Below are 22,617 nucleotides of genomic sequence, written 5' to 3' on the forward strand. Positions count from 1 at the left end.
CCACTTTACTCTGTTGAACACTGACCCTAACTCCAAATTTATTTTCTAAGTGAATTTAGTGTTTTTATTATAGTAAATGTTCATGGAAAGAATTTGAACTAGAGTCAAACATAAGTATTTTCTAACATCATTGCATGGAAATAAAACATTATACAAAGACATAAACACACTGATATAAAAATATATCACCAAATCTCAGAATGTTAGAGGAGAGCGAAAGAGTCTTAAAAAACCATCTGATTCAGTCTCCCGATTTTGCAGCTAAGTACACTGAGACCAGGGAGACTACATTACGTGTCCAAATCTCTGTAGATAATTAGTAAGAGAGCTGGGGTCGAAACCTAATTGGTGTGATCTCATGCTTTAAATTACCAACAGGAATTTAACACATCAAGATAGAAAGTCTTCATGTTTTATTTTCAAAAGGCAGAGAACAATTAAACAGTTTTGAAATCTAGTAAGTCTTTTTTTTCATAAATTTATTTATTTTATTTATTTATTTTATTTATTTATTTTTGGCTGCATTAGGTCTTCATTGCTGCGCACGGGCTTTCTCTAGTTGTGGTAAGCGGGGCCTACTCTTCATTGCGGTGCACGGGCTTCTCATCGCAGTGGCTTCTCTTGTTGCAGAGCATGGGCTTTAGGCACACAGACTTCAGTAGTTGTGGCATGCAGGCTTCAGTAGTTGCGGAGTGTGGGCTTCAGTAGTTGTGGCTCATGGGCTCTAGAGCACAGGCTCAGTAGTTGTGGTGCACGGGCTTAGTTGCCCCATGGCATGTGGGATCCTCCCGGACCAGGGCTCGAACCCATGTCCCCTGCACTGGCAGGCAGACTCTTAACCACTGTGCCACCAGGGAAGTCCCACACTAATGCTTTTATACATCATCTCATTTGATCCTCATAGAAGAACCCTATGAAGTGAATCTTATTATCCTTTTTTAGAGCTGAAAACAAAAAACAAAAAACCTGAGTCTCAGTGAGGTTACATAAATGGTCTAAAGTTACATGGTTACAAAAACCAATTAAAATATATGGAATAGGTCAAGATTTGGGTGATAGTTGCATATATTTTCTGAAACTAAAATTAGGTACATGCCATAAGATTTTCTTTTATTTGTGAATTTATTTACATGATGAATCTCACAAAGATTTATAAAATCAAAATACATTTAAGTACATATGTAGTAATTTGTCTTACCTGACAATAGCTACAGTATATGAAATGAGGTCTATCTCAGAAAATCTGGGCTACGACTTCAAAGTATGAGATGGGAAGGATGATGAAATATTATAGGCAGTGGGACTGGACAAAGGATAAAAGTTAATAACACTATTTCAGGTAGGAATTGGACCTGCCATATTTTAAAAATATCCTTCAAGCCAGGAATCCTGAAGCAAATGTCTTTAGTATTCATGGAAGAGTTTAAAAGAAACAACTGGAGTGTGTTGTTTTTTTTTTTAAGGGGTGGGGGACCTACTTTATTTATTTATTTATTTATTTATTTTTACATATATATTTTTTATTTTTCATATTCTTTCCCATTACAGTTTATTACAAGATATTTAATATAGTTACCTGTGCTATACAGTAGGTCCTTGTTGCTTATCTGTTTTATTTTTTTAGTCCTAATCTTATTTTATTTTATTTATTATTTATTTTTATACAGCAGGTTGGAGTGTGCTTTTTAATTCTTGTTTCCTTTTGCCTGTTTGAATATAATGGAAGTAAATCATCAGGAATGACTTGGGAGGGGTCACCCAAAACAGATGATACAATTTATGTCACAAACATAGTCTTAGGGCTCAAATGCCTCAGTTTAGCAATGTTCTCCAGTGGGTTCAGTGGGAACAATGGGAAATCCTAGTTCAAAGATTCCTTCTTCTTTTAAAGTACCTATCATCGTGTCTGGCACATCAGATGCCCTTTAGCAAACGTGCATTCCATCCTTTCTCTCCAATTAGAATAGATCAGACCAAACACTCTCTGTCACAAAGGAAGCAGCAACTCAATGACACCCAGGCAAGGCTGGATGAGGAGGCTTAATTTGTTTTTATATTGGAGATCCTTCCATTGGCACTAATTAATCTCCCCCCGCAACTTGGGGGGCTAGCAAACGTCTTTTAAAATAGCTGCAATAACTCACTCCCTCTTGAGAGAGCACTGGAATCACAACTAACTGCTGAACAATCATCGAAAGGAAGACACTGGAACTCACAAAAAAGATACCCCACATCCGGGCTTCCCCGGCGGTGCCGTGGTTGAGAATCCGCCTGCCAATGCCGGGGACACGGGTTCGAGCCCTGGTCTGGGAAGATCCCACATGCTGCGGAGCAACTGGGCCTGTGAGCCACAACTACTGAGCCTGTGTGTCTGGAACCTGTGCTCCGCAACAAGAGAGGCCACGACAGTGAGAGGCCCATGCACAGCAATGAAGAGTGGCCCCCGCTCGCCGCAACTAGAGAAAGCCCTCGCACAGAAACGAAGACCCAACACAGCCAAAAATAAATAAATTAATTTAAAAAAATTAAAATTAAAATTAAAAAAAAAAAAAGATACCCCACATCCAAAGACAAAGGAGAAACCACAATGAGATGGCAGGAGGGGCGCAATCACAATAAAATCAAATCCCATAACTGCTGGGTGGGTGACTCACAAACTGGAGAACACTTATACCACAGAAGTCCACCCACTGGAGTGAAGATTCTGAGCCTCACGTCAGGATTCCCAACCTGGGGGTCCGGCAACGGGAGGAAGAATTCCTAGAGAATCAGACTTTGAAGCCTAGTGGGATTTGATTACAGGACTTCGACAGGACTGGGGGAAATGGAGACTCCACTCTTAGAGGGCACACACAAAGCAGTGTGTGCATCAGAACCCAGGGGAAGGAGTGGTGACCCCATAGAAGACTGAACCAGACCTACCTGCTAGTGTTGGAGGGTCTCCTGCAGAGGCGGCGGGTGGCTGTGGCTCACCGTGACGGCAAGGACACTGATAGCAGAAGTTCTGGGAAGTAGTCCTTAGGGTGAGCTCTCCCAGAGTCGGCCTACATCAAGAAACAAGAAAAATCTCAAATAAACAATCTAACGTTACACCTAAAGGAACTAGAGAAAGAAGAACAAACAAAACCCAAAGTTAGCAGAAGGAAAGAAATCATAAAGAACAGAGCAGAAATAAATGAAATAGAAACAAAGAAAACAATAGCAAAGATCAATAAAACTAAAAGCTGGTTCTTTGAGAAGATAAACAAAATTGATAAACCATTCGCCAGACTCATCAAGAAAAAGAGGGAGAGGACTCAAATCAACAAAATTAGAAATGAAAAAGGAGAAGTTACAACAGCATGGCAGCAATACAAAGCATCCTAAGAGACTACTACAAGCAACTCTACGCCAATAAAATGGACAACCTGGAAGAAATGGAAAAATTCTTAGAAAGGTATAACCTTCCCAGACTGAACCAGGAAGAAATAGAAAATATGAACAGACCAATCACAAATAGTGAAATTGAAACTCTGATTAAAAATCTTCCAACAAACAAAAAAGTCCAGGACCAGATGGCTTCACAGGTGAATTCTATCAAACATTTAGAGAAGAGCTAACACCCATCCTTCTCAAACTCTTCCAAAAAATTGCAGAGGAAGGAACACTCCCAAACTCATTCTATGAGGCCACCATCACCCTGATACCAAAACCAGATAAAGATACTACAAAAAAAGAAAATTACAGACCAATATCACTGATGAATATAGATGCAAAAATCCTCAACAAAATACCAGCAAACAGAATCCAACAACACATTAAAAGGATCATATACCATGATCAAGTGGGATTTATCCCAGGGATGCACAGATTCTTCAATATATGCAAATCAATCAATGTGATACACCATATTAATAAACTGAAGAATAAAACCATATGATCATCTCAATAGATGCAGAAAAAGCTTTTGACAAAATTCAACAACCATTTTTGACAAAAACTCTCCATAAAGTGGGCATAGAGGGAACCTACTTCAACATAATAAAGGCCATATATGACAAACCCACAGCAAACATCATTCTCATGGTGAAAAACTGAAAGCATTTCCTCTAAGATCAGGAACAAGACAAGGTTGTCCACTCTCACCACTATTATTCAACATAGTTCTGGAAGTCCTAGCCATGGCAATCAGAGAAGAAAAAGAAATAAAAGGAATACAAATTGGAAAAGAAGAAGTAAAACTGTCACTGTTTCCAGATGATATGATACTATACATAGAGAATCCTAAAGATGCCACCAGAAAACTACTAGAGCTAATCAATGAATTTGGTAAAGTTTCAGGATACAAAATTAATGCACAGAAATCTCTTGCATTCCTATACACTAATGATGAAAAATCTGAAAGAGAAATTAAGGAAACACTCCCATTTACCACTGCAACAAAAAGAATAAAATACCTAGGAATAAACCTACCTAGGGAGACAAAAGACCTGTATGCAGAAAACTATAAGACACTGATGAAAGAAATTAAAGATGATACCAACAGATGGAGAGATATACCATGTTCTTGGATTGGAAGAATCAATATTGTGAAAATGACTCTACTACCCAAAGCAATCTAGAGATTCAATGCAATCCCTATCAAATTACCAATGGCATTTTTTACAGAACTAACACAAAAAATCTTAAAATTTGTATGGAGACACAAAAGAACCCGAATAGTGAAAGCAGTCTTGAGGGAAAAAAACAGAGCTGGAGGAATCAGACTCCCTGACTTCAGACTATACTACAAAGCTACAGTAATCAAGACAGTATGGTACTGGCACAAAAACAGAAATATAGATCAATGGAACAGGATAGAAAGCCCAGAGATAAACCCACACACCTATGGTCAACTAATCTATGACAAAGGAGGCAAGGATATACAATGGAGAAAAGACAGTCTCTTCAATAAGTGGTGCTGGGAAAAGTGGACAGCTACATGTAAAAGAATGAAATTAGAACACTCCCTAACACCACACACAAAAATAAACTCAAAGTGGATTAGAGACCTAAATGTAAGACTGAACACTATAAAACTCTTAGAGGAAAACATAGGAAGAACACTCTGACATAAATCACAGCAAGATCTTCTTTGATCCACCTCCTAGAGTGATGGAAATAAAAACAAAAATAAACAAATAGGACCTAATGAAACTTAAAAGCTTTTGCAAAGCAAAGGAAACTACAAACAAGACAAAAAGACAATCCTCAGAATGGGAGAAAATATTTGCAAACGAATCAGCGGACAAAGGATTAATCTCCAAAATATATAAACAGCTCATGCCACTCAATATTAAAAAAACAAACAACCCAATCAAAAAATGGGCAGAAGACCTAAATAGACATTTCTCCAAAGAAGACATTCAGATGGCCAAGAGGCACATGAAAAGCTGCTCAACATCACTAATTATTAGAGAAGTGCAAATCAAAACTACAATGTAGTATCACCTCACACCAGTTAGAATGGGCATCATCAGAAAATCTACAAACAACAAATGCTGGAGAGGGTGTAGAGAAAAGGGAACCTTCCTGCACTGTTGGTGGGAATGTAAATTGATACAGCCACTATGGAGAACAGTATGGAGGTTCCTTAAAAAACTAAAAATAGAATTACCATATGACCCAGCAATCCCACTACTGGGCATATACCCAGAGAAAACCATAATTCAAAAAGACACATGCACCCCAATGTTCATTGCAGCACTATTTACAATATCCAGGTCCTGGAAGCAACCTAAATGCCCATCGACAGACGAACGAATAAAGAAGATGTGGTGCATATATATAATGGAATATTACTCACCCATAAAAAGGAACAAAATTGGGTCATTTGCAGAGATGTAAATGGATCTAGAGACTGTCATACAGAGTGAAGTAAGTCAGGAAGAGAAAAACAAATATCGTATATTAACGCATATATGTGGAACCTAGAAAAATCGTACAGATGAACCAGTTTGCAGGGCAGAAATAGAGACACAGATGTAGAGAACAAACCTATGGACACCAAGGAGGGAAAGTGGTGGGTGGGGGTGGTGGGGGTGGGATGAACTGGGAGATTGGGTTTGACATATATACACTAATATGTATAAAATAGATAACTAATAAGAACCTACTGTTTAAAAAAATAAATAAAATAAAATTCAAAATAAAATAAAATAGCAGCAATATAACACTCCCTAAATGGGATTTTAACTAATGTATAATAATTAGTCTTACCATAACAGCATCTCTTTACCACATTCAGAAGAGAACCCTGCCTGTCTGCCATAAGTGGTGTTGTTAGAGGGAAGAGAGTGTTTTTCCTGTCCATTCATGCTCCAGATGCCATTTAGCTACGTTCTGTGGGGACAATGATCCTCGTCTTTCACAGAGTACAGATGGAAATGCAGAACTACAGCATTTAGAGATTCTGCTGTCACAGAAGTCTAGTCAGCCCCATTTCTTTGAAAATGCATAATATTTCTGAGCTGAATGAAAACTTTCTTTAAAAAGAAAACTGCTTTCTGAGTCTACTGTAGCCCAGAAAGAGAGGTCAGATACAGAGAGATGCCACAGCAGACCTGGCCTTTAGATAAAATGCCTTTTTCATTTGTTGAATGCAAAGAGAATTTTTGCATGAACCAAAACTTACTTAGTTGCACAAAAATCTAATTGGAGAGCTCACATTGCCCTTGAACACAATAGCAGGAAAGCATCTGCTTAGACCCAGACCCTCTGCAACTTGCTGAAGTAGAAAAACCATGGGCTTTAGCACCATATAGACCTGTGTTCAAATTTTAACCTGCCGTGTAGGAGCATAGCCTCAAAGGCAATGCTATCCAATAGAAATTTCTGCCATCACAGAAATTTTCTGTATCTGTGCTGCCAAATAGAATAGCCACTAGCTACATCTAGGTATTGAGCACTCAAAATGTGGCTAGTGAAACTGGGACACTGAATTTTTACATATTCTTAAAATTTTAATTCATTTAAATTAAAATAGTCACATGGTTAGTGGCTACTCTATTGGACAGCACATCTCTAATATAAGAACAATTTATGCATCTTGCACCTCCTACCATTATGACAGAGTTACACCTCCCAGCACTAAGTTGGCCTCTTTGGGTTTTGGAGGCAGCACACACTGCACTCAGGAACATTGCTTTGTCTCATTTATCAGATGAACTATAAGACTGCCAATTTCACATAGAACCCAGAGCAAGAGAGGGGTTTGCAGCAAGTTGAGGCTGGGAACCCGCCTGCCCACTCAGCTACAAACTAAAAGTAACAGTGGCAGATGAGAATGCTGAGTGGAGGACCAAGCAATTTCAATAGGAGAGTTATTTCAATAGGAGAGTTGTTACATCGTCTCCTAGAGCTTGAGAGTAAGGCCATGGCTTTTACAGCGGAGAACAACTTTCTGTTTGAAAATCAACAGCTGGCATTCTACTGGACCCTAGGAGGGACTGAGTACTGCTATCAAGCACTATGTGAACAGAGCTGCCCATTATATCCTGGATATTGTTTAATTCACTGTGTCATAAATTCAAGCAGGTGCAACACAATCCATTATTCTACATAACGGATTGTGTTGCAATCCATTAATGTACAGAAATGGTACATTAGAGTTTGGGCTTAAGTGATTCGAGAAGGCACAAGTACATTGCATAAACAGCTCAGACTTCCACATCATCTGTCCCTATTGTATCAGTGCCTCTTCTAAAACCCAAACCTATAGCTCATGGGGGATACCCTACAACCAACTGTCAGAAGAGGAAAGAACTTGGGCTTAGTTCACAGATGGGTTGGCACAATATGTTGGTGCTGACTGAAAATGGACAACCGCCATTATAATTCCATTCAGGGGTATTTCTAGAGAACAATGGTGAGGAGAAATCTTCCCAGTGGGCAGATCTGCTAGCAGTACGCTTGGCCATCCAGTGCTAATGGAGGGAGATGTAGCTTGAGGTACTTAGGCTCCTGGTTAATGGTTGCATGACTTGGCTAGTTGTTGAGGGGCTTAGAACAAATAACACTGGAAGGTTTAAAACAAGTAGTTCTGGGGAAGAGGTATGTAAGCAAATCTATAAAAGTAGGCACAAAGTGTGCAGATCCTTGTGTCTCACAGTAATGCTCATCAGAAAGTATTCCTTTCAGAGGAAGCTTTCAATAGTTAAGGGTACAGAATGACTCTATAGATGTTATTTTTCTCCTTTCCTTAGCAACCTAAAACCTCATGAAATGGGCCAATCAACAGAATGGCCATATGGAGGAATAAAGACACTAAATGGGTCTAACAGCATGTACTTCCTCTAATCAAGACTGATACAGCTACTGCCATGGTGAATATCCATCCAGTTTTCCAGGAGAAGAGACCAAATCTGAGCCATCAGTATGGCACCATCCCTTGAGGCAACCTCAATTTTAGCAGTAGGTCAATTACAGTGGGCCACTTCTACCATGAAAAGGGCAGTGATTTTTGTCTCACTGGCATAGAAATCTGCTAACAATGTTAGTTTTCCTTTCCTTGCGCTTCCCTCAGCACCACCATCCAACCAGCTCACAGAATGCCTGATCTATCAGCATCATGTTCCATACAACATTTCCTTGGAGCAAGATCCTTATTTATGCCAAAGGAAGAGCTACAATGGATGTACAACCACAGGAACCACTGGTCTTCAAAGTACACCCCTCACCAAGAGCATCTGTCTAGAAGAACATTGGAAAGCCATGTTGAAGGTTAAGCTAAGGCACCAACTCAGGATTGATTGCTGTCCTCTAGGATGCAGGGTAAGTTCTGATAAATGGTAGATACACAGTGATGCTTTATCCTAAATAGCAAAAATAAATGCGTCTGGGAAGCACAGGGTCAAAATAGAACTGGGTTCTTTCACCATAATTTCTAAAACTCACAGAATTTGCACTTTCTGATCTTCGGTTCTACGAGATTAGAGATTGTGTTTCCTGGGGATCAGATAGGTAGAATGGAATGGGAGCATGCATCTATCAAATGACACAGAAAAATTCCTACTTAACTTGAAGGTGTGACCTACCTGTTCATTTTGAGCTCCTTATACCAAGAAACATCAGGCAAAAAAAGGTATTAATGTCTTGTCAGGGTAATTGATCCCTGTTATCATGAGAAGAAATCCAGAATTGCTGCTATACAATAGGGATAAAAAGGGATGTGTCAGCAACCCAGGAATTCACCGAGGTATCTCTTGGCGGTTTTATACCTGGCAAGTGATCAATTGTAGCAACCACAGGCTGACAAAGGCAAGGCCACTATGGATACATACCCTCAGAAATGAGGTCACTCCAGCAGGCAAGCAACTGAAGGGGAGGAAATTCTAGAATAGCTGGTGAAGAAGGGAGATTATATTTATTATACCCTTGGAATCAGTTGAAGCTGACAGCATGTTGTTTCCACCAAGAGAAAAGAAAGAAAAAGAAAAGAGAGAGAGGTCTCTTATTTCAGAATGGTAGCCAGATATAATGAGAGCACGAGTTGAGGTGACTAGTGCAAGGGGGTGAATTGTATCATATACCACTTATGGTTGCTTCAGATTCTCTTGATCTCAGCTGTTTCTGTCATTGCCACACTTGTTCCAGAACCAACAGTCACTGTATTGACACAGTCTGGCTGGACACTAACTCATTTCATGTGGCCACAACCTAACAGCATTTGCCACATGTCTATTCAAAGCACATCTTGCCTCTTGTTTCAGATGATACTGAGGGATAAGATGACATGGGACCACGTATGCTCAGCTCAGAAGTATCAAAGAATTAATGTCCTAGGGAGCAAACATTTGACTAATGAGAAATGGGAGCTAATGGATAAATTCTCCTTCCTTCTTTTCTTGGAAGGACTGACTTGAGAAGTAATTGTTTTTATAGTCTCTTAGAAGAAGGTCCCATGAATCAGGTAACACTGTCACTTGATACCACATATGGCCAGCTTGATAATGCACCTTTTTATTGGCTCTTCCCCCACTTTCCCTACCATGCTCTCCTTGTTCCTCAGATCTGCTGCCCAGGATTAGGAGAACCCAGGTCAAGAGAGAGTGGAATTACTGAGATTTTCTTGAAAAAAATAAAATCCCAGGTTTATAAAAAGAGGGGGCTATGTTTAAACATCTTATGAAGAATAGAGTTAATAGGCATCTTTTCACCACTTCAGGAGGTCAGCCTAACTCTTGCTTACTGGTTGGCTGTCAGTTTCAACTCATCCATCCTTTAGAACTGACCCAAGTCCTTCAGACTGCAGACACATAGAAGAGGAGAGGGCCATAAAGAAAAGGGAATTAATATTAACTAAGCGCTGTACCACATATACTCCATATATTATCTCAGCCAATCTTCATAGGTAGGTAACATTATTATCTCTACGTAAAATAGAGAGGAAGGAATGTAAGTTCAGACCAATACTACCCAATTACCAAGTGGCTGAGATCAAACTCAATTTTTTTCACTAATGTAATTTCTCCATATTAGATTCCTTTATTGAGAACCAGAGTTATATTTAGACATTAGTGTTTTGTGACCTCACTGGACCTAGAGAAAAGGAAGTTGGTATTTAGGGAACAAAAAAACCAAAACCCCACAAACCATCTTAGCAAAAGTAGAAGTTAAATACAGTTATACGTAAAAGAGAAAAATAAAAGAGAACAGAGAAAGTCAGAATCTTGGATGGCATTTGTCCAGACCAAAGTTTTACAAATATGTGATGCAGAACACATATGTATCAAAAAATTTGGATGTGTTACTAATTTTTGATCAATATTCCAATATGTTTTGGCTATCACTAAAGATACTCTATTTGACAATGCCTGTCAGATTAAGCATTGCATTCCAGTGGGTTTTGCAACATGGTGTAGGGCAGAGCAAAACTTGCTGTGAACCGGGAAGGATTGTATCACAGATTCAAGCATGTGACAAAGAAAGAAGTGTTTAATGGAACACTTGAGAACATTGTCTTCTGTGTATATAAGAAAGAGTAGTCATGATAGTTGATATTTCTATCAAACATCAACAGTGGTGCTGTGAGATCAAGGGAATGCTGAAAAAAATACTAAAATCTGATGCAACATTATTTTTTGTAGTTCAGACTGATCAGTAATGACTGCTGACTTGTTTACTGTTGTCAGATGAGTCTTTTAATCCTTCAAATTGAGCTGCTAAAAATACCTTGAATGCGAAAAGTGTGAGAACTATCGTTCTAAGAAACCTATTTACCTGACTAGACTTGCCACCCCACCTAAGCTGAGAAACAAATGGGAAGTTGCTGGTTTAATTGCTGGCTAAAGCAATTTATTGTGTTAAAAAAGCACTTTTCCTTACTAGTACAACTGAAATGAAAATAGTGATAGTGATGATATAGACTAGTGATATAGAGACCCACATTCATGGAGCTTTCTATCAGAATCAGCAGCATCTCTTTGAGCCAAGTGACCCATCTGGACCCAAATGACCCAGAAACCATGAAGGGGAGAACACCTCACTCACTGAGAATGTATTTAGGAAGTAGAAAAGCTAAAAATCAAATTCCCTGAGCCTTAGGCATTGATCACAACATGCGTTAGAAAGGACTAGAAAGAGCTGAAAAAGAAGAAAGCCAGGATTTTGCTTTGGCCTGCCTCTTCTCCCTCCATGTTTTGGCATATGAAAGAAGCCTGCAAAGTGGAGAGAATTTCTTCAGTAAACAGCAGACCCCATATCTGCTGAAGAACGGAGGTGAAGGTAGCCCCCCCAAAGCTCCAGAGTGGCTTTGAATGGTCAGGCAGAGACTGAGGAGGCCATTACTGGCCCTGCAGGCTGGCTAGAGCTCTTTCAGGAGAATCAGTGGCAGTTTTCTTTGCAAGATTTAAGGACAAGGAAACAAATTTCACTTGCTAAATCCCTTCTTTCCCATTTTATCAAGATTTGATGACAACTCAATATGTAACACTGGCTTCCACATTTGGCTCCTGATGCTGTCCTGAAAATAACAACCAACATTTGAAGGTGGGCCCATGGTGAAAAGGACATGAATGTAAGGGCCATAAGGCCCTGGATGAAAACCATAACTCCACCACTTCCTGTTTAAGAAGTGAACTCTCTGAGCTGCAGATTGATCCCAGTTAAATGGGAAAATGATACCTGCCTTATAAGAGTGTTATGAGAATGATATTGTGTATAGGGTCCAGCTCTTAGATGGTACTCAATAAATGTTAATTCCCTTGTCCTGACTGCAGTTAAATTCAATGTCTCCTTTAACCCTCAAAACTCTACAAGGAATGCAGTCAGGTACCAGCCACATGTAAAAGGCAGGGAGAAACTGAGTCTCATAATGTGCCTAAAAGCTGATGGCCGATAAATGACAGGATTGAGTTATCTCCATGTCTTTTAAAAATTCCTAATATCTTTGCTCCTTTGCTCTAAGTCACAGGGTTTGATTCATTCATTCAACATTTGTTCAAGTGCCTAACACCCATGCCAGACTTAGAAATCAAGGATTGAAAAAACCAACAAATCTCTTTCCTCATAGAACTTATATTCTAGTGAATGGAGACAGATAACAATTAAATATGAAACATGTACAAAGGTGACAATGCTAGAAGGAAATACAGTGACGTAGAACAGGGGTCCCCAACCCCTGGGGAACCAGGCCACACAGCAGGAGGTGAGCGGCGGGTGCGAGCAAAGCTTCATCTGTATTTACAGCCGCTCCCCATCGCTGGCATTATTGCCTGAGCTCCACCTCCTGTCAGATCAGTGGCGGCATTAGATTCTCATAGGAGCGCAAACCCTACTGTGAACTGCGCATGCGAGGGATCTAGGTTGCATGCTCCTTATGAGAATCTAATGCCCGATGACCTGAGGTGGAGCTGAGGCCGTGATGCTAGCTCTGGGGAGCGTCTGCAAATACAGATTATCATTAGCAGAGAGGTTTGACTGCACAGAGACCATAATAAACCAATTGCTTGCAGACTCACATCAAAACCCCATCAGTGAGCGGCAAGTGAAAACAAGCTCTGGGCTCCCATTGATTCTGCATTATGGTGAGCTGCATAATTATTTCATTATTTATTACAATGTAATAATAATAGAAATAAAGTGCACAATAAATGTAATGCACTTGAATCATCCCGAAACCGTCCTCCCCGCCCCTCCCCGCCAGTCCATGGAAAAATTGTCTTCCACGAAACCAGTCCCTTGTGCCAAAAAGGTTGGGCACCACTGAAGTAGAGAACTGGAGGGCTGAGTGTGTGTGCACTAATTAAGGAAGCTGGTTGGGAGGTGGTCTGATAAGCTGACCCTGGAGTAGACCTGAAGGAGTGAGAAGTGAGCCATGTGGATATCTGAGGGAAGAGTGTTTCAGATGGAGGGAATCACCAAGTACAAAGGTCCCAAGGTAGGAGCATGCTACTTTTGTCAAAGGAATATCAGAGATATTGTGGCTGGATGGAGTGAGGTGGGCGTGGGCGTAGTGGTGGGATATGAAATGAAAGAAGCATGAGGGAGGTAGGTTTATTCAGGGCTTCCTAGGTGATGGTTAGCTCTTTGAATTTTACTCTAAGATGGGAAGCCAGTGAATGTGTTGAACAGAGAGGTAGTATGATTTTAAGTTTTTACAGAGATCACTCTGCTGGGGGGCGAGGGGAAAGCATGAGACCATTCACTAATTCAGGAGAGAGATGAGGGTGGCTTGCTTAGGATGGTAGTGGTACAGATGATGAGGGGTGGTCAGGTTCTGTATATATTTTAAAATAGGTTCAAAAGAAGTTGTTTATGAATGAATTTGAGTGTGAGAGACAGAGGGAGAGATGTCAAAGACAGCATCAAGATTTTGTTGTTATTTTTTAAACACCATAGAAAAATCACCAGTGATTGCTAAAGTGTCAGCTCTTATAAGTAACCTTGAGTTAGTCATTTTACCCCTCGAGCTTTAGTTTCTTCATTAGCAAATGTCTTTTGATTGGTCCAGAGGCAGCATCCCTTCCCTCCAACACCCCTTCCCTCCAGCATCTTTTCATGCCAACAAATTTAATTTGAGGGTGGTGTTTCCTCTTCTCATTTCTAAGAGTTTCTCTTCCTCTTCATGCATCATTCTATTTCCCTCAGGTTTTCTTCTTCCTCAGTTCCCTTTTCCCATTCAATCTGCCTCTTCCTGAGTCATGGAGAACTGAGGATACATCATCACAATTTGGACGGGAAGCATTCCCCTGCCCGTGGATTATGTGGGCATGCATTCTCAATCCATCAAAGGCTAAATTTTTAGCATCTACAGTGGATTAGGTATCCTGGGAAGATAGCCCATGTCCTCAGGAATCAGTTGCTTCTCCTTGCATTAATATCTTGATTCATGTAGATCCCTTCAGAAGAAAGTAAGGGAAACAGAGTACTGCAGAGATGAATTTTAAATCTGATAAGTCTGGGTCTAGCTAAAAGCTGCATTTTCCAGTATTGTCACTTGCCTCCCTCAAGCCTATTCCCAGCACTCCTAAAGTATAAACACTTGATTGATTTGAAAGCTAGATAAATAGAAATTCTACTGGACAATGAGAAATTCTTCATATCTCCTCAGCACTGAATGGCTTATAGAGCATTCTCATATCCTTTGGACAGCACTATGAGAAGGAAGGGCAGGACAGAAATTATTTCCCCATTTCACTGGTGAGAAAATTGAAATTCAAATAACTATTATTGCCCAAGGAAACAACTGCTAAATGCAGGATCTACACTAAAATCACTAGAATGTGGGTCTTCTGATTTCTAAACATAATGTTATTTCATAATAATAGCTTCTATTTATTGAGCTCTGTATACCTAGTGTTCTGTGAATAGTTTTTATAAATTAGCTTATTCGATGTTTACAAATGCCTATGAAATGCATGTATTGCCCTATTTTACAAATGAGGAAATTAATACTCAGAAAGCTTAAATAAGTCAATTACACCTCAATAAACCTGAAATTTTAAAAAATAATGAAGTTCCTATATTTACTTTTTTTAAAAAAAAAGGTTAAATAAATTGTCCATCTGACACTCATAAGAGATTTAGCCAAGATCAACCTTGCCCCGATGGGCGGTGTTGTTTATCATATAAAGAAATGTAGGGGTTACAAATGGATTTCAACACAGTTGACTACTTCATTCCTACAACACTTGCCTCTCCTAGGTTTCTTTTTTTCCTACAGTCATCACTTACGATCTTCCTCCTACCTCAAGGTCATGGCTTTTTGGTTTCCTCGCTAATTCATTTTCCTCTACAATCATCTTAATTTTGGAGTCCCAAAGGCAAATCTTGGGCTCTTTCTTCTTCCTCTCTCTATATGATTTTATCCATCTCCTTAGATTCAAATACAAATGAACTTCCGGAGACTCTCAAACGTCTCTCTCCAGCTTAGCAGTCTCCTCTAAGCTCTAGACTTGCCTCCATATCCAGCTGACATTTTGGCATATCTCCTTGCCTGTCTTGTTGACATCCCACACTTAACATTTCCCAAATGGAACATGTGATTCCCTCTTTACCCAACTCCTAAGCTGATCATATTGAAGTCTTCCCTTTGAAAGGGAAGAAAATGACAGAACCACCCAAATAGTTGCTAAAGCCGGAAACCATGGTTGTTCCCTTTCCTCACTCTTCACAATCTATCAGCAAGTCCTATTGGCTCTGCTTCCCAAATATATCCTGAAACTCTACTCCTCTCTGTTTTAAGCTACCCTCCATTTTTATCTATGCCACCTCACAGGTGGCCCACTGCACCCACTCTTGCCCCTCTCCCATCTGCCCTCTCTACAGTAATTTTTTTGGAAAATGTAAACCAGCTCATGTCATACCCCTATTTCAAAGTCCTCAGTGACTTCCCATAGACTTAAGAAATCTTCAGACACCTAAAGGCTTGTGTGATGTGGTTCCTGCCTTTCTCTCCCCGTCTTTCCTTTCTTATACACCAGTCATGCTGGCTTTCTAGAAGTTCTTAAAATTTTTCCAGCTCTGTCCCACCTCGGTACTCTTGCTGTCGCCTCTGTCTGGAAAGCTTCTCTCTTGACCCTTCACTTGGCTGGCTTTTTGGTCTCATCTTAAACATTGTCTCCTATGAGAAGCCTTCTCTAACTACTGCTATTAGTCTCTGTCACAGCACCATGCTTACTTACTTCATCACACTTATCACAACCTGTAATTATTTATTTGTATATTTATTTATGGTCTAACTCTACTTGAGGGCAGAGTTTTGTCTGTCTTGTCATTGTCACAATACAGTGTCTGTACATATGTGTTCCCAGTACACAAAGCTTGGGAAATACTTATGGAGTGAATGAAAGAATGAATGGATGAAACTCAATTTTAGTTATGCAGACTCCCATTTTCATAAATATGATGTCTTGGTTATGTTTATCCTCTGTGTTCTGTGCTCTAAAAACTCAAGGAGGCACCCCAGTGATGAAGTAACATAGAAATGAGCTATGGTCAGGACCTAACTTCTATTAAATAAGAACAAAGAGGACAGGGCTTCCCTGGTGGTGCAGTGCTTAAGAATCTGCCTACCATTGCAGGGGACACGGGTTTAAGCTCTGGTCCGGGAAGATCCCACATGCCGTGCAGCAACTAAGCCCATGCACCACAACTACTGAGCCTGCGCTCTAGACCCCGTGAGCCACAACTACTGAGCCTGTGAGCCACAACCACTGAACCCTGCGTGCCTAGAGCCTGTGCTCTGTAACAAGAGAAGCCACCACAATGAGAAGGCCACGCCCCACAACGAAGAGTAGCCCCTGTTCGCTGCAACTAGAGAAAGCCTGTGTGCAGCAATGAAGACCCAACACAGTCAAAAATAAATAAATAAAATAAATAAGTTTATTTAAAAAAACCTATAAAAAATTATTAAAAAAAAAAAAAGAACAAAGAGGACAAACTATATTGACCCAAAAGAATCCAGGCCGTTAAGCCAGGTGCCAGAATTTTTTGGCTTTTTCATTTCCTTAGGTACATAACAGACTTGAATTTCTGAGAAGTCATCCAAAGTATGACCATATATTACAAAACCCATTTCACTTAGCCCTTAAATACATGTCATGCTCTATTTCAATATCAGCCAGAATTCTCATCAGCATTTACAGAGTTGGAGGCCATATTTAACCCAGGCCTTAATCTTTGTCACTAAAAGTAGGCAAATATATAATCATAATAACTATTTGTCTTATTTTAAGAGCCTACTAATGGTAATGACAAGTACTCCCAGGTACTAGGTGCTCTGCGCGTTATTTCTACTTAATCTTTGCAACAAACCTATAGGGAAATTTTTTTGCCCAACTAATAGATGAAGAATCTGAGGCTCAGAGAAGTGACATTACTTGCTCTTATGTCAGGCTTATAGCTGGTAAGAGGTAACGCAGAGATTAAACTCAAGTTTTCTGATTCCAAAGTGAACATTATTTAAACTACATTGCCTTTTGAAAAAAAATCACACCAGCATCTTTTTAATAAATTATTTAAATCATTAAGTATACCATATTTTCTGATCAACTAATGAAATGTGATTCTTTTTAAGAGGCAATCTGTGTAAGCTCTCTGGCTCTCCATTATATCTCTAGGGTAAATCCTATCAGTGACTCTGTCACAGGGAATAATCTTAATTTGCCTTCTCTGAGTAAACAGCTGGCTCACAGATTATAGTGATTCCTCTACCTGAAGTCTCCTCAAAGAGGAAATGAATCCATTTCAGTAATGGAACCCTTGGATTTCATGAAGTTGCTGATGAGGTTCATACAAAGAGAAGAAAATGGCGCCATTATTCCATTGTTTATTTTTTATTTTTGGGCTTTAACTTAATTGAAAAACCACTGCCCTTGAGAAAGAGAAAAAAAAAAGAAGGAAGGAAGGATGGGAAGGAGGAAAGGAGGGAGGGAGGAAGGAAGGAAAAGGGAAGGGAAGAAAAGAAGAAAGTGAAGAGTCTTCTTTTTCTTGGAATGGCTTCCACAATTAAGGTATCCTGACACCCTATCTGACTGGAAGAGAGGGAGAGATGGAAGACCAAGGGTAGAGTCTTCTTACAAAGGAAGGTAAAAATAGGTGTGTTCCAGCCCCAGAAAGAAAAGTTAGATTGAATGAGAGTATAAACTCCTTCAGCTAGAACATCTAACAGAGATGTGAGGAAATAAGAACAACTGATTTAACTAGAGAGAGGCAAAGAATAAATTCTATGACATAAACAGTCCCCCACTTCTGTAAAGAATTCCTAAAAAACAACAGGCACTAAAGTTATCTGGGTAAAAGTTCGGCAGGAAGTCACACAAACAATGTGAGAGGTGTTCTACCCCCAGGAAGTTAAATGTATTATAAAACTCCTAATTACACTTTAGATGATCTACCACCAGCATGTCTTACATATTCTTAGATTTAGTTTTTCTTCTGTAATTAAACACAGTTGTCCACCTCAAATCCAATGGATGAGTACTTGAGACTCAGTATATCTAATGATTTTTCATATTCCACTTTGTTACAAGAAGCATCATTTTCAGAATGGAAATACTCCTCTGCTAGACCTATTAACGTTGGTGTGATCCAGAAAGGGGGAAGTAGGAAGCCTACTGCTCTTCTCTAGCCACACATTCTCTCCAGGTAAATACCTGTAGTCCCACGGCTTTAAATAATATCCATGTGCCACTGCCTCTTAAAGCTTCATCGCCAACTCTGATCTTTCACCAAAACACCCTTACTGATATGTCTAACATCTCCAATAAGATGTATAGGAGGTATAGGAACTTCCCTGGCTGTCCAGTGGTTAAGACTTCGCCTTCCAATGCAGGGGGTGCAGGTTCGATCCCTGGTCTGGGAGCTAAGATCCCACATGCCTCGCGGCCAAAAAACCAAAACATAAAACAGAAGCAATATTGTAACAAATTCAATAAAGACTTTAAAAATGGTCCACATCAAAAAAAAAAATCTTAAAAAAAAAAGAGGTATAGGAGGTATAGATATCCTAAACTTGAAATACCCAAAACAATATCCCCATTCCCCAAAATGTAGTCATCCCCCAATTTTTCATTTCAGCAAAGGTCTGTACCACTCATTGCTAAAAATAAACAACCAAACAACTCTTGGAGTCATCCTTGCCTCATTTCTCTTCTTCACATGCCACATCCAATGTTGGCATTACCTCCAAATTTTATAGTATTCATCCACTTTTCTCAGTCTCTTCAGCTACCAAGCCAACATTATTTCTTCCTCTAGATAAAATACAACAGCTTCCTAACTGGTCTCCCTGCTGTTACTCTCACCCACCTTCATACAAACTTGCTCTCTAGACAGCAAAGTCAGTTTTCAAAATGTGAATTAAATGTTACTCTCCTGCTTACAACTTTTCCAAAGGTTTCCAATTATACTGAGAATAAAATCCAAACTCCTTACTATAATCTAGGACAGAGCTTTCCAAACCAAGTCATTACTAGGTTGTGAAACCAATGTACTGGGTAAGGATCAGCATTTTAAAATAAAATAGAGAATGTCAAAGTTTATTGAAAGAACTTCTCTTTCAGGAGTGTGTGTGTGTGTTTGTGTGTGTATAGTGGACTGTAATATAAAATGTATTTCTTACTGTGGGTCACATTAAAAGAGTTTGAAAGCCATTGGCCTACAAGATCTTAAAGATCTGTTAGCTCACATCTCCTGCATAACATCCCACCCCATCCCCTGCTCATCCAAATACCTCAGCCCTTCTAGCAGCCTTATTGTGTCTTCAGAGAAGGCAAGCTTCTCCCCACCTCTGTCCCTGGCCCTTGCCTGAATGCTCTACTTCCAATCATTCTTATGGATGGATCCTTCTTACCATTCAAATCTCAGCTCAAATCTCACCTGCTTAGAAAGCCTTTCCTCCTCTAACTAATCTAAAGCAGTTCCTTCCCTACCACTTCTCTATCACATCACCCTGGTTTATTTCCTTATGTTGCTAACCATGCTCTTGAATATTTATTTGTTTGTATATTTGTTTGTTTGTTGTCTTTCTCAGCATAATGCAGGGCCCTTAACTGTCCTGTTCACCACAGTTCCCCACACACTTATAACAGCCTCTCAATAAGTATTAGTTGATAGAATGTTGAATATTTCAGTTTTATGTGTGTTTTTATAAAATAGGGACACCTTATGATGAAATCCTTAAATAACTGTAATAACACTGCTAGGAAAACAATGCTGCTGCTGCTAAAACTGAACAGTGACCGGTTCGCAGGGCCCGTGGGAGAGCCTGAAGGTTCGCTCATCAGCGGATGGGGGAAAACCCAACTGTAGCGTATAAAAGGTAATTTCCGGACATGCAAGGTATGAACATGCAGATTGGTTGACACTTTGTCATAATTTTTGTCTAGTACCCCGTGGTTTCTGGCAACAAAAACCCTTAAAACCAAAGTGTTCATCTTGAATTCCCTTCAATAGTGGAACCAGGAGCAAAAATCTACATCCAACGCCTTCAGTCCTGAATGAAAGAAGAGGGACCCAGGAAGGCAAGTCAAGAGTGGCAACTGCCAAGAAAGACAAGATGGGGGGCAGGGTCAGAGTGGGAAGAGCCCTCAGGGAGCCAGGCCCACAAGTGGACTCCAGAGTCTGAGGAAAAGAGGCGCTGGTTCCCTTCACAGCCCCATCTAGCAAACTCCCCCAAGAGCGGATTAGGATTATCCCCTCCGTCTGTCTTTAATTCTTTCCAGGTGCCCGTCATAAAGGAGCTTGTGTGCTAAGCTGAGGAGTTTGAACTTTCTTCTAGATACTATGGGGAACCTTTGAGGAGTCTAAGCAAGGGGATGGCCCACTGGGGTGTCTCAGGGAGATTCCCCCCGGCTGCAGGGTGGAGGGGGCTGCGGTCTGCATGCTTGGAAGCGGGAAACTCTGTGGCAGACGCACCTGATGAGAAGCAGTGAGCGTCTAAACGAAGACGAGGTTTGTGGGACCCAGAGGCTGTGCAGAGGGAATCTGACTCCACCTGCCTACTAGTTAGCGCCCCCAGTCCGTGGCCCCAAGCCGGTTAGGAACTCCAAAGCCTTTTTTTCCTCCTTGTAAAAGGAAACCGGAGACTGGCATCTCCTTCAGAGATTGCTTTGAGGATTGACTATGATCATGCGTATAAACTCTAAGTGCCTGACACGTAGTAAGTGCTCAATAAATGTCAGCTGTTACTTTTTTAGGCAGGCACTAGCATTATCTTTTAGCACGGTGGGAGACGCTGAAGCGGACAGAGACAGACAGACCCCACATCCAGCAAATCGTAACTCACGTTGGACGGTCACAATGCCTTGAACACATGTTCTTGCCAGAGATGAACGTGGAGCTACGAGGGAAAAATAAACAGCATTTTACTCGCAGAAGCAGTGGGCTTAGACTGAAAACTGCAATGCAGGAGAATGAAAACCGAGTTAAAGCTCGACTTCATTGGGGCGAGCGTGGGACTGAGGCGGGAGAGGTACCGCGCAGGCCTGGCCCGCTTAGAACCCAGGCTCCTTTCCCTTCGCCTCCGGCTCCTCCTTTCGGAGACAAGGCCCCCGCCTTCAGCGAGCGGGAGCGGCGGCAGCCATCCAGGCCCACAAAAGGTCGGGGGTTGAGGGCCCCTCGGCACAGGTTTTGTCTGCAAACCCAGTTTCCGAGGTGCCTAAAAGTGTACAAATAGTGAAGCCAGGCCCAGGCGAGCCAATTCATTACCTCGTCTCAGCGCTGCATGCTGATTATCTGCTCTCCATATCACCTCTCCTCAGGGGGCTCAAAGGAATCGGCAAATCCCCCGCATCAGAGCTACGAACCCCCAGCACAACCCATTCACACACAGCGGGGTGGCTGGGGATGAATTGGAGGGGGGATGTTGTGAATTCCAGAGAGTTCTTTCTCTTTGCCGCACAGCCGGTGGCCGGGGATATTGCTACATGAAAGCTTCCCTGTCAGTAGCAATCATCATTGCCCCGGCTGCTACATTCCAGAGAATGAATTGGCCTCATTTGGTAACTCAACTGGAGAGGGGGCTGGGGAGGGGGTCATTCCTCAGGGGTCCCCATTTGTGGTCCCCACTTCTCGCTCCATAAGTGGTTTGCAAAGACAAACAGAAACCCGCAGGGCCCAGCTTTCTTTTCCTGTTTCCCTACTTTAGTGATGCTTGGTACGGAGTGAAGCTGGGAAGGGTGGGAAAGGGCGGGACCTGGGTTAGGGCCCGGGCAGGAAATTAGTTGGGGCAAAGCCGCGTCGGAGGAGAGAAGCAGGCCAATAGCCCCCCGGGGTTTCTCTGATTGCTTTGATGCGAGGCCGACTTCCCCCTCCCATCCCCGGGCTTCTCGGCAGGAGGCCTGCGGGCTCTCCCCCATCTCGCGCCGAATGGCGCCCGGGCCTGGAAGCCAAGGGAGCCCAAACCCCGCCGCGCCCAGGGGCAGGGCTGCTCCAGCAAGGCAGGTAACATGAAATTCAAGCCTCAGACGTTTTCTTCGAAGAAGCAGTTTCTGGGAGCCCCGAGAAAGGAGAAGGATTTCATCTCTGAGGTCGGCCGACTGAACCCTTTCGCTAATTCTTTACCTTTTTAAATGCAAGATTGCCAGACTGCCTTCCCCTCCCCCGCACCTTCTGAGTATTTCTCTCCGATCCTCCTAAACCCTCCCGCTGCCTTTT

The 22,617-nt window shown here is 41.2% G+C and overlaps 1 protein-coding gene and 2 long non-coding RNA genes across 6 annotated transcripts in view; 1 reads left to right on the forward strand and 2 right to left on the reverse strand.

Annotated features, from left to right (window-relative positions):
- LOC309613273 (uncharacterized protein) overlaps positions 1-21,770 on the reverse strand; it is a 105,517-nt gene extending 83,747 nt beyond the window's left edge. For 3 of the 4 annotated variants that reach the window (XR_014235620.1, XM_082359906.1, XM_082359907.1), the window contains exons 1-3: positions 9,054-10,264; positions 6,238-6,360; positions 2,923-3,044 (exon numbers count right to left, since the gene is read on the reverse strand). Coding sequence is in view for 2 of the 4 variants with exons in the window: in XM_082359906.1 (XP_082216032.1) it covers positions 2,923-3,044; positions 6,238-6,335 (220 nt within the window). In the remaining 2 variants the exon portion in view is untranslated. Of the gene's footprint in view, positions 1-2,922; positions 3,045-6,237; positions 6,361-9,053; positions 10,265-21,247; positions 21,302-21,669 lie in introns of those variants that run through there. The other variant, XM_082359908.1, reaches the window with a different exon arrangement.
- LOC309613562 overlaps positions 1-22,617 on the reverse strand; it is a 200,006-nt gene that overhangs the window by 164,502 nt on the left and 12,887 nt on the right. The gene's annotated exons all lie outside the window — the stretch shown is intronic.
- Positions 22,410-22,617, forward strand: part of LOC309613405 — a 48,132-nt gene continuing 47,924 nt past the window's right edge. The window contains exon 1 of the long non-coding RNA XR_014235706.1: positions 22,410-22,490. This is a non-coding gene — a long non-coding RNA (uncharacterized lncRNA). The remainder of the gene's footprint in view (positions 22,491-22,617) is intronic.

This window comes from Balaenoptera borealis (genome assembly GCF_965194805.1).
Source record: "Balaenoptera borealis genome assembly, chromosome: 1".
NCBI classification, from domain to species: Eukaryota; Metazoa; Chordata; class Mammalia; order Artiodactyla; family Balaenopteridae; genus Balaenoptera; species Balaenoptera borealis.